General features: G+C 39.6%; 1 protein-coding gene across 4 annotated transcripts in view; it reads left to right on the top strand.

The window, feature by feature from the left end:
• Positions 1–3,431: 3,431 nt before the first annotated feature.
• Positions 3,432–11,598, top strand: part of PSPC1 (paraspeckle component 1) — a 58,007-nt gene continuing 49,840 nt past the window's right edge. For all 4 annotated transcript variants that reach the window (XR_008435942.1, XR_008435940.1, XR_008435941.1 and 1 more), the window contains exons 1-4: positions 3,432–3,874; positions 5,490–5,791; positions 8,290–8,385; positions 9,380–9,576. Coding sequence is in view for 1 of the 4 variants with exons in the window: in XM_053971596.1 (XP_053827571.1) it covers positions 3,494–3,874; positions 5,490–5,791; positions 8,290–8,385; positions 9,380–9,576 (976 nt within the window). In the remaining 3 variants the exon portion in view is untranslated. The remainder of the gene's footprint in view (positions 3,875–5,489; positions 5,792–8,289; positions 8,386–9,379; positions 9,577–11,598) is intronic.

Here is an 11,598-nt window from a genome sequence, read left to right as displayed (position 1 = left end):
TAAAAGGTTTGTGTGAAAAAATAAGAAAATTCTGAAATGAAATGAAAACAATTAAATAGAATACAATGAAATGAAGTGCAGTGAAATGAGCCAAAACTTCATTAAATGGTATTGCTTGAAATCTTGAGGTTTCATTCCCTTTCATGAAATGAAGGATTATCATTTCATGAAAAGAAATTAAATGAGAAATCAAGGAATGATGGGAAATTAAAAGACAGGAAAGAAAATATAATGACATGAAATGAAATTGAAAAAAACCAAAAATTCTGAAATTATGTAAAAACAATTGAATGGAATGGAAAGAAAGGAAGTACAATGAAATGGGTTGAATCTTTGCGAAATTATTTTCATTGAAATCTTGAGATTTCATTTCCTTTCATGAAGTGAAGTCATGACTGTTTTAAGCTCTTAAAATAAAATCCAAGTCAAACTAAATTTTGTTAGTCAAAATCAGGGCTGTCTGTTGTGGCCTTTTGAATGCCAAGTTGAGTAAATTCAGGCTTCCATAAAACCCTTCAAGAATGACAAGAATCAATGTCAATTACCATGTGATTATAACTGTTTATCCCCCACTCTTCTGAATTCACTTTCATGTAGTTCAACTACATTCTAAATATTAAATATAACAATACCAGACTAAGGGAGAGTGGCTGGAACAGCCTAGGATACCTCTTTCAATGATATGAATTTGATTTAGTAAGCCACAAAGATTTCAGTGGATGTTTATAGCTAAAGGAAAACACTGGGACATGAGCATTAAGAGACCCTTTTTTTCTCCTTTCAAAATATTTTTTGGTTAACTGCTGTCAGTGGCAAGGTGTAGAAGTCACCAAGCCACCAAGACTCTAGGCACTTGGGGAGATAAACTGTCTGGGGCTCTTCTGATGAATGAGTAAATTATTGTGAAGTGATGTGTAAATGAAGGTGAGGAAGTGACTGAACGCAGCAGATATAAGGTTCTTTTTGTATGTTACCTTTAAATGCTTGACCATAGGGCATGTGCAAATAGCTCCTTCTCAAAAAAGCTAAAACAAGTGCAAGCATTATGGTTATACTGTGAATCTGACTAATCAAGAGAATGTATGTGTCCATGAGCACATTAAGTATATATATTTTTTTCAGATATATTTCCTTGTTTCTGAAAGGTGGAATTTTGTTGCTCTATTTTACTGAGGTATATTTTTTTTATTGAGATATTGCTATAGTTAAGGAAAAGTAAGAATAGTACGGAATTTGTAAACACTCCTTTCTCTTCCTATTTACAATTTTATAGTACACAGGAAATTGTGGTTACAATTTAAATGGTTGCAGCTTTTACTACTAACCCGATTTGGAAATCTCTGTTTGAAAACCATGACAATTTTATTACACCACATTGGTAAAAACTTAACAGCCAGACTACCTTGCATCTCCTTTTTCCCATCTACTGATAAGTACACATCTACAGTGTATAGTTACATCATTTCTAACATATATTTCACTCCCTTTTTCATGCTTTATTTATAAAGTTATTGGTTTGGTGTAAGTTGCTTCCTTTTTTAAACACGTATGTCTTAACACTTGTTATTGAATCCTAAATATACTGCAAAGAATTTTTCTTTGGACAGTCAAGATGATTAGGCTTTAGGGATCCCATACTGCTACTCTAATGCCTCCATCATGTACCTATGCTGCCTGACTTCCTGCCTTTTCTATGAGTAGATATCCTTCCTCTATCATCTGTATTTTCTGAATTTCAGAGGTTAAAATCTGCATTTAGCTTGATGCCCTACACCCACAAGTCTGCTTCAGAAAGAGGTGGATTGATAAAGCTGGGAACTTGTGTCTTCTCAAGCTCCTTGAATAAGCTCAGAGATAGGAAGAAAGGGACAGATCTTTGTTGTACCTCAAGTGCTACAAGACAGAGGAACTTAAAATATTCCACAACAGACAAAGTAACCCCCAAGCAACACATTCATGCATGTTGTAGATCTTGAATATCATGCTTGATATTGCTTTTTCCAAACAGCAGTGTATGCCACACACTAGCTGAAGTAACTACTGACCTCATAAGATGGTCTGGACTTAAATTAATGAAATAAATAATTCTGAGAAACCATGCTCCAGTTGTACTACTGGTCAAAGCACATGAACCAAGCCAAGCAGCTACAAATCTGGCAGGAGAGCAAACCACAGTCTGGTGCTGCAGATGAGGGACATCCACAGTCTTTGCTACAAGAAGGTGTGCCCGAGGAAGGAAATACTCGACTTCACACCTCTCAGAAGAAAGTCACCCCTTTATAACGAAAACTGTTGCTCTGTAAGAAGTTGTCCTGGAAGCAGTGTAACAAGGCCTCTCTTCACTCAGATTTGTCTCCCACATCTGCCTCGGTGAATGTTTTTTGTGCCCTGTCTGTTCAAAGGTCCTCCCATGCTGCACAGCAGTGCCTGGACAGCCCCTCCTGGCCTGCATCAGCACTGGTGTGGCCAGCAGGACCAGGGCAGTGACCGTCCCCCTGTACTCAGCACTCGTGAGGTGGCACCTCGAGTGCTGTGTCAAGTTTTGGGCCTCTCAATTCAGGAATTATGCTGATAAGCTGGAACTAGTCCAGAGAAGGGCAATGGAGCTGGGGAAGGGTCTGGAGCACAAGTCCTGTGAGGAGCAGCTGAGGGAGCTGGGGGTGTTCAGCCTGGAGAAAAGGAGGCTCAGGGGGACCTCATCACTCTCTACAGCTGCCTGAAAGGAGGGTGCAGCCAAGTTGGAGTTGGCCTCTTCTCCCAGGCAACAGCTCATAGGACAAGAGGACATAGCCTCGAGCTGCATCAGGGCAGCTTTAGGCTGGACATCAAGAAAAATCTCATCAGAGAAAGGGTAATTAGACATTGGAATGGGCTGCCCAGCGTGATGGTGGAATTACTTTCCCTGGAGGTGTTTAAGGAAAGACGACGTGGCACTCAGTGCCGTGGTCTGGTTGACATAGCTGCGTTCAGCCACAGGTTGGAGATTCGATGACCTCAAGAGGTGTTTTCCAACCTGATTGATTCTGTGGTTTTGTGACTCCCCCGGCTGTCCCCGCCGCCGCCGCCTCAGCGTCTCTTGTGTCACGCCTGCCTCCCTCTCTCGCAGCGACCAGACGCCCCCGGGCATCCCGCCCAGCTGCCTTTCCCTGGAGAGACCCCAGCGAGGGGCTCCTCTGCCTGGGCACGGGCTGAGAACACCACTGCTCTAACACGACGCGGCAGCGCAGCCGCGGACGCACATCTGTCTCTAGCTGGGGAAAGACGGATCACCGCGGGCCCGGGGCAGGTGCGGCCGTGTGCCGGAGCTGAGGGGGAGCGGCGGCGGCGGCGCGGCCGTGAGGGGGAGCGGGGCCGGGGCGGGGCTTCCCGCGGGGACGGCACAACTCGCCGGGGTTGGCGGCGGCGCCATTTTGAATTGGCTGAGGGTCGGAGGCACGGCTGCTGAGCAGGGATCCGCGTCCCCCGAGGGAGAACCCGCGAGGAAGAAGTGGATATGGCCGCGAATAGGAACTTGAAGCAAGTGCGGATCGAAAACAGCTCCCCAGCGGTGCCGCTGGGCATGGTGGGGGGCGGCGGCGGCGGCAACCTGAAAGGATTGCGCGGCCTAGAAGCGGAGAATGAGGCGGCGGCGGCCATGGCTCTGGTGCCGAGCAAAGAAGGTGGCGGAGATGAGGAACAGGAGGTTGGGTTCACTATCGATATCAAGAGCTTTCTCAAACCTGGCGAGAAGAGCTACACGCAGCGTTGCCGGCTGTTCGTGGGGAATCTGCCTACTGATATCACCGAGGAGGATTTCAAGCGCCTTTTCGAGCGCTACGGGGAGCCCAGCGAGGTCTTCATCAATCGAGACCGTGGCTTCGGCTTCATCCGCCTGGTGAGGATCCGGGCGGGCCCCTGGGCCTGCCCCGTCACCCTGGCGCTGTCTCTGAAAGCGGGAGGCTTCGGTCTCTTGCCCCCTGCCCCCTTCCCCTCCATTTCGGCGGGTGTAAAAAAAGGCACCATCTGCCTCTCTTCCTCCTCTCTGCTAGCACTGGTCCCTCCCGCCTCTTCTTCCCTTTTTCCCCTCCCGTGTTCGCCTTTACACATCCATGCCAGACCTCTGTATTCAGAGTAGTCCTCCCAGCCCCTGGCGTTTCGGTCCCCGCCTCGCCCCATGGCACTTAATACAGTTAATTTTAAAGAATGGACAGGATTGCTTCGAAATACATCTGCTCGCACATCGTAACACGGAACATAAAATCACGGAATTGAAAAGGTTGCGGACCGCGGGTTGTTTAAATTACTTGTGCCCAGATAAGACGAGATTTTTAGGGTAATACAGTATTTGATTAAACGTGCTCGAGTTAAGTATGCAGAAAAAACCGAATCATTCGAAAAGTTTATGATACTGTATTTAAATGGTAATTTAGTATGCGAGATTAGTTTTCACGATTGCTCTGTTTAAAATGCACAGATTTTTATCATTCTGGGATTAGCTTTAGAGTGCTTTAGGTATCTAGTCATTATTTTCCCATATCTTTTACTGGTTAGGTTTTTTTTTTCTCCTAAAATACTTGCGGCATTCTGCCATGCATCTTGTACCCTGAGAATTCCCCGGCCTCAAATAGCAATTTTATGGAGGAAGTGAGATATACGTACATCTCGTTACTCGTTTTTGTGTGTAATAGAAATTAAAGTTTTTATGTGAACTTCCCTTTCTCATTACGTTTAGGGAATAGCTATATATATATATTATAATAGCTTGCCTAGGCAGTTGAACTGTGAAGAAATATGTAAAGAATTTTCTTAAATGTCAGGGATTGCAGGTATCAAACGTGGTAAATATTTTTGAAGTGAGAAAAAAAGGTAGTTGTTGATTTACAACAACTGTCTTATGGATGTGGGTGCAGAAAGCCCATTAATGTGAGACAAATGACTAGATGAGCAAAGCAGGTAATTTCATAATTTGTTGATGAATGTTGAGTTGGACATCCATTGAGAGTAAGTGCGATATTTTCACTTATTTGAAAGCAAAACAAAACCCCAACCCAAAATACCTTAGATCCTGTAGTGTAATGTTTGAATATCGTTCCCTGCTGCTGTGAGCTAGCGATGCAGAATATAAACATTTGAGTAGGTAAACGTCAAAAGCATCAACTTTCCAGCTCTACTCAAAACCTTAATAGAGCAGCAGCATCATGATGAGAATTTGTTAAATCCTCTAATGTGCAACAAAAAAAATTTACTCCTGTGTTGGTTTTAGAACAAACCATAAGGGGTAACAAATGCTTTTTTTTTTTCAGTTAGAGGACAGAGGCCTTGTTGGGATTTTTTGTTGTTGTTGGTGTGTTTTGTTTTTTTTGATTGGGGGGAAACAAGTTGAATGATACTGGAGCCAATATGCTCAAGTGAAGGAAAATAACTTTTCTACTTTTCGGGGAGGGCACACAAAAGTGATACTTACTGTCTTTGAAAATGAAATATATAAAATATTTTATATCTTTATAAAGGAATCTAGGACCCTGGCTGAAATAGCAAAGGCAGAACTTGATGGTACTATTTTGAAGAGCAGACCACTTCGAATTCGATTTGCTACCCATGGAGCTGCCTTAACAGTGAAGAATCTGTCGCCTGTGGTTTCCAACGAGCTGCTGGAGCAAGCATTCTCGCAATTCGGGCCCGTGGAAAGAGCGGTTGTTGTAGTAGATGATCGCGGCAGAGCTACGGGGAAGGGCTTTGTAGAGTTTGCAGCAAAACCTCCAGCACGGAAAGCTCTAGAAAGATGCAGTGATGGGGCATTCTTGCTTACAACGTAAGTTCACAGGTTTTTGTTTGATTTTGTGAGTATATCTTCCCGATGTGAGCAAAAATTGCATTCATGGTATTCCCTAGTTCTTATTTTGTTTTCAAATTCTGAAAGCCAATGAGGGTAGAAATTTAAGTGTTTTGCATGAATACCACAAATACTCTTGATTTTTTTTTTTTTAAAGAAAACCGTCTTTCTCTGGTAACTTTATAAGATTTCTTATTACCACATGAAAGTCTGAGAGCAAAATTCTGGATTTTTTTCTTGTTCATATACAATATTACTTTTCCTTCTCTATTTAGTAAGGCATTTTCTGTTGAGACTTTATTTTAATTGATTGCACTCTTCCTGATCCCAGTAACAAAATAATATTCCTTTGTTTCTTAACAAATCAGTGCGTCACATTGCTGATGTTTCTGTAGACTAAAGAAAGTGTTTATATCCCAAAAATTATCTGTGGCTTGTAAGGCCAGGATTGTCTCACTGTTTTAAAATGAAGACTGAGATTCTGAAGAGGTTTATACTCTTGATGTTTAGAAAACAATCTATTTCAAGGACAACCAAGCTTGCAAATAGCAGCTCTTCTCTTGCATCTCCTATTTCTGTACTTGCCAAAGAGAGTTGTTAATTGCTGTACTTTACACAGTCACAAATGCCATTTTTAAACTCTTTCTTAAAAACGGTGTGAAATGATACATATTTATGATTTCTTTTTATTTCCGTGATTCTCATTGGGAAAGTAAGGCTGTGGTTTCACAGTTCTTTTCCTGCCCTGGCTGTGCTATTCTTGAACTTCATGACACTTCCATGAGCCACTTGTGCTTGCTAGAACAACAGAAAATTATTCATTTCTATGGGGGGCCATTGCAGTCTGTCCAAGCTCAGGAAGGTGCTTGCTAATGTCAGGTCCAGCAGAGAATAAGGCAGGAGAAAATGTTGCCAGGAGGAGTTGGCAGGTGAGTAAGGGGTCTGGAACTCCAATTCTTGTGTGCTACTGAACTGCTTTGATGGTTACATAGTAAATTTAATGTGAATACATCTTTACTGTTACTTGGAGGTGCCAGCAATTTGTTCTTATTCCCTGGTTTTTTTTTGCATTAGTAACGGAATAGAAGCCTGGTGAGCCAAACAAGGGAAGTAATGTAGTTCAGTGTTACATTAGTGCTATTCTTGGCATGAGAGATGTGGCAGGGAAAAAGAAGCTGGGATATGAGGGGAGGGTATTCTTGTTTTGCCAGCTGGATCGATCAGTTGTATTGAAATGACCATCTAACCATGGCCTGAGTGAATAAAAAGCACTTGATCGCTTACTTGCTTAGGTGACATGTTCCCTAATGCACAGATAATTAGCATGAATCTGCTGCCATCTACTTTGATGTTTTGCTTCAGAGTCTAACGTTTTACCTTTTAACTGAAAACTCTCATCTTAATCAGAATATCTTCCAGTTCCTGTTTTTAAATGTATCAAAACTAGACATTCAAAACATTAGTGTTTTAACATTGTTGTTTTACATCATAACTTGTTAGCACCGGTTCAGTTGCATTTAAATAGCAGAACTGTCAGCAATTGCCTTGCAGATGGCATCAGAAAAAACAGTTGCTGAGTTGTGGCCTTTGATTCTGGACTTAATCTTTTCAGTGTGAACTTGGTGCACAGAGTAAAATATATTGGGGGTCGTCGCTTAGGTTTGGTTTTGGTTGGTGTTTTTTTTTTTTTTTTTCCTGGTGAGAGACTGGGGCAGTAGGGGAAGATCTACAAAGTGAAAAAAAGGCATGGAACACAATAAACAAGTACTGGTGTTTTGAAAATAATGTCTCTAGTGCTCTGTGTTTTGTAAACTCTGCTCCCAAGACTGATGCAAAGAGCTTTTTATGCAATTCAGAGTTTTTACACTGCTCTCTTTGGCTCATACTTACCTCTGGTTACTACATATCAAGGAAGCTGTTTTCAACTTTTCAATTAGGATTCTGATTTGTGAGTATGTGGTTGTTCAAATAATGGATTTTAAATAACTTAAACAGAAATGTTTTTCTAATTATCGCTGTAATATTAATACCAAATTATCAAGCTGTTTTCAGTTGTAGAGTAACTTGCAGAACTAAGTTGTACAAATCAGTAGAAATATGAATAGGTTGTGCTGCTCTGTTTTGGGTTTGCTGCTTTCCCAGTACGATCATGGCCTCTGTGGTGCTTCTGACAAAAACAGAAAGGTAGTTCCTTCCTAGATATTTTGTAATTATTGGTAGGTGTTTTTGCTATTTTAAAAAAGCAAGCAGAACTATATCAAGTAAGTTGTGGTTTCTAGGCAGAATAGCTGGATTTCGGCATAAAAACAATTATTTTCTCAAGGTAGTTCTTAAGATTGGGATTCATTGGAATTCTGAGATTTAAGACAAGACACAGGAATTACATGTTAGCTTTCTGGAGTATTTATTCAAAATGCTAAAATAAGTTGTAACTACTTCTTTAATGATTCAGTTATTAAATTGAAAATGTTTTTCAGAACACCTCGACCTGTTGTTGTAGAACCAATGGAGCAATTTGATGATGAGGATGGACTCCCTGAGAAGCTAATGCAAAAAACACAACAGTACCACAAGTAAGTTGTGGTTAGCCTTTTTTAATAAAACATTATTTACGTATTTAGTTATCTTTGTAAATACACACTGAGTTTTATTTTGAGTTTGTGTAGCAGGAAGTAGTGCTTTTTGTATGTTGTGCTGTTTTGTGTCAAAGGATTAAACAGGACCTTCCCAAATTTCCTAATCATTGTAAAATTCAGATTTGGCTTTTTAGTCTAACATTCTGTACATTTAGTGTAGTAGAGAGATTCTTGGCCTACACTGCAGTCAGTAGGAGCTTGTTGCCATGGATCCATGTTATGGATTAGGGGTGTGGTCTAATCCTATAGAAATTTTGAATGCCCACAGATCTTTATGTTCTCTGAATAGCCCCTTAACTGTTGGCAGCCTCCCTGGTGTGTAAATCTTTGTAGCTTCCACTGTTGAGCTAAAATTTTGAGCATGATGTGAGAAAGTGAATAATGAGATAGAAGTCCCCTAATCTGAAAATACTAATTTTTAATATTGTCATTTGCCATTCATGTTGCTTGAATCTAAAATGTTTATTTTTATAAGATTGTAGAATACTACTTCTTAACAATCTGTAACTGTTAGATACAATATTAGTGTTAGAATGGGAAATGCGGGCTCATTTTAATGGTTACAGATCCTGGCTAATATTCTGGGCTGTCTAGCAGGCATTGACACTTATTTAAATAATTGGTTTAGTGAATTGACTGATTTAGAAGGCTGAACACTTAATCTAGTGTTGCAGCTTAGTATTTTGTATTGATGTCAATACAAATTTTTATCTTAAATAAATTGAATTTTTATTTGGGCAGTTTTTGGAAAATTGTCATTATTTATCGTAATGTCTGATTTAAGCTTTGTCTGGTTTAGAATATATTCATCTGACAGGTTGATAAAAAGCTAGATCTACACTTGAAGTGATTGTGTGTATGTTCTCTGGCCGTTACAGCTGTTGATCTAAACGTGTCCCTCTGTACATTTTTACTGCAAAATTTTTATTAGGGAAAGAGAACAGCCTCCACGCTTTGCTCAGCCTGGAACATTTGAGTTTGAGTATGCTTCACGGTGGAAAGCTCTTGATGAGATGGAAAAGCAGCAGCGTGAACAGGTTGATAGGAACATTAGAGAAGCCAAAGAGAAACTTGAGGCAGAAATGGAAGCAGCTAGACACGAGCATCAGCTAATGCTGATGAGGCAAGGTAAAACCAGATAATCTACCAGTATTGAATTGTTTTGTCACATTTTTTTTTTTTTGTATAGCATATTGAGCTGTATACCTGGACATTTTGCTGGTCACCATTTAATTAAGTGCATTTAACTGAGAAAAAGGAAGGAATACTTCTCTGTGCACATATTTCTTGATGATTTGCAGAAATTAATTAAGAATCTGATAAAGAGGTGATTGTCTAAGTCTGTTTACTTCACTTCCTAAATTTAGCTTTAGTAAAAAGTTTACTTGGCCTGTTTTTCCTGAATAGGCACATGTGCTCCCAGTGTGGAGCCATGCTGTTTTTATAAGGTCTTGTACAGAGTAGAAGGTCTTATGCAGAAGATAATAACATAAAAGCGTACCTATATAATAAATGAAAGGCGTAAGGTCTTATACAGATTGTAATAGCATAGAAAACTGCTTTGAAATGCCAAATAGTTGCTGCAGCACCTGAAATGACAACTGTTTCTTGGTTAATTTTCCAAGAAAAACTGTTGAAGCATTAAGTTTCCTTGTAAGCACAGGTGTATATTAGAGGTGAGGAATGTGCATGTTAATATGATCCAAGAATGCTGCTGACAATACACAGTACAGCCCTCCCTCGGCAGTTAGACACACATTGTAATTTTGTGTGTATGCGTGACTGAGATTTGTAAAGATGGTTTGGTGCTTAAGTTACAAGTTGGCTAAATCTACTGTTGACTTATCTAATTGTTAATATTTAACAATGCTAATAGTCCAGTTCCAAAACTCATGCTCTTTAATTTCATTTGAATTTATTCACCTGTTGCCTGTACTTGAGGGCAAGATTAGAGATTACTTTCTCTTAAATTCACGTCTTAATTATGGATTAAACTGAGACAAGATTACGGTGGCCTCTTCTTTAAGATAGAAAAGCACTTAATGGAAAACATCAAGTTCAGTGTGTTTTTGGATAGTAGGGGTTTTTTTAAGGACAACATGAAGGAAAATATATTCTGCTTTTTGAATATTTGTTTAATGCCAGTTTTATATGAAAAAAGAGAGAATTATTCCTGCCATTAAATAGCCACTAAAACATGAAAGCATGTGGTGCTACTATTCTAGTGAGAAAATATGTTTTTTTTAGTGTATGAGGAGGGCTTTTCCCCCTCACAGTTTGGTTAGCAGAGTACCTCTTTGGTACCAGATAACTCAGAATTTTCTTAAGACAGTTAGATTTCTTCTTAGTTACCTGCCAATAGTTGATTTTCAGAGCTCTAGAGATTAGTAAGTATTCCTTCTGTTTTAATCTTCTCAATTCTTCAGCTTCACTATGCATGAAAATAAGGTGGTAATTTCACTTGTATTTATTTTCAAAGATTAGCTTCCTCTTATTGCTCTGAACAGTGTGGGTCTAAGTTCATGCCATGCCAAGAATATTGATTATATTAATTGCATCACAGGATTGTGTAGAAAGATGCAATGAAGTTTCTAAGCCACCAGAACCTAGAATTAATACTTTTGTATCCCTGGTGCATGAAGTCAAATTTAAAGATGTATTGAAGTCATTATGAAATACGAAATAACATGTACAATGTCATGTTTTAGTTGTGTAGGAGTTAAAAAGAAGACAGGATGAAGGATGAGCTTACTGGTCCATGTACTCTAGCAGGTGAAGGTTGTCTTAAAACTGCTCTGTGAGAGCTAGTAGGACTGGAAATCTAGAACACATTGATTTGAGTACTCAGGTTTTTGTGCTGTGATAGTAATTCTGAAGGTAGATTTAATTCTTTTAGTATGTGTAATTTTTCACTTTGAAGTGTCATATTTTGACAGACTGAGTCAGAAGTAATTTGTAAAGCAGAATACATGTTTCCATGTGTAAGTAAATTGCATGGTATTTCTGATGTATGTACTGCTGGTATGCATCAAACATTTGTAAATATTCTCTCATAATTATGGTTAAATAGATTATGAAAATACTGGAAAAGGTGACTGAATTTAAACAGAGCTTAATTTTGTATCAATTATATGGAAGCTTGGCATTTGT

The sequence above is a fragment of the Vidua macroura genome, chromosome 2 (genome assembly GCF_024509145.1).
Source record: "Vidua macroura isolate BioBank_ID:100142 chromosome 2, ASM2450914v1, whole genome shotgun sequence".
Taxonomy (NCBI): Eukaryota; Metazoa; Chordata; class Aves; order Passeriformes; family Viduidae; genus Vidua; species Vidua macroura.
Note: the sequence above shows the minus strand (reverse complement) of the source record. Positions and strands in the feature narration are given on the sequence as shown.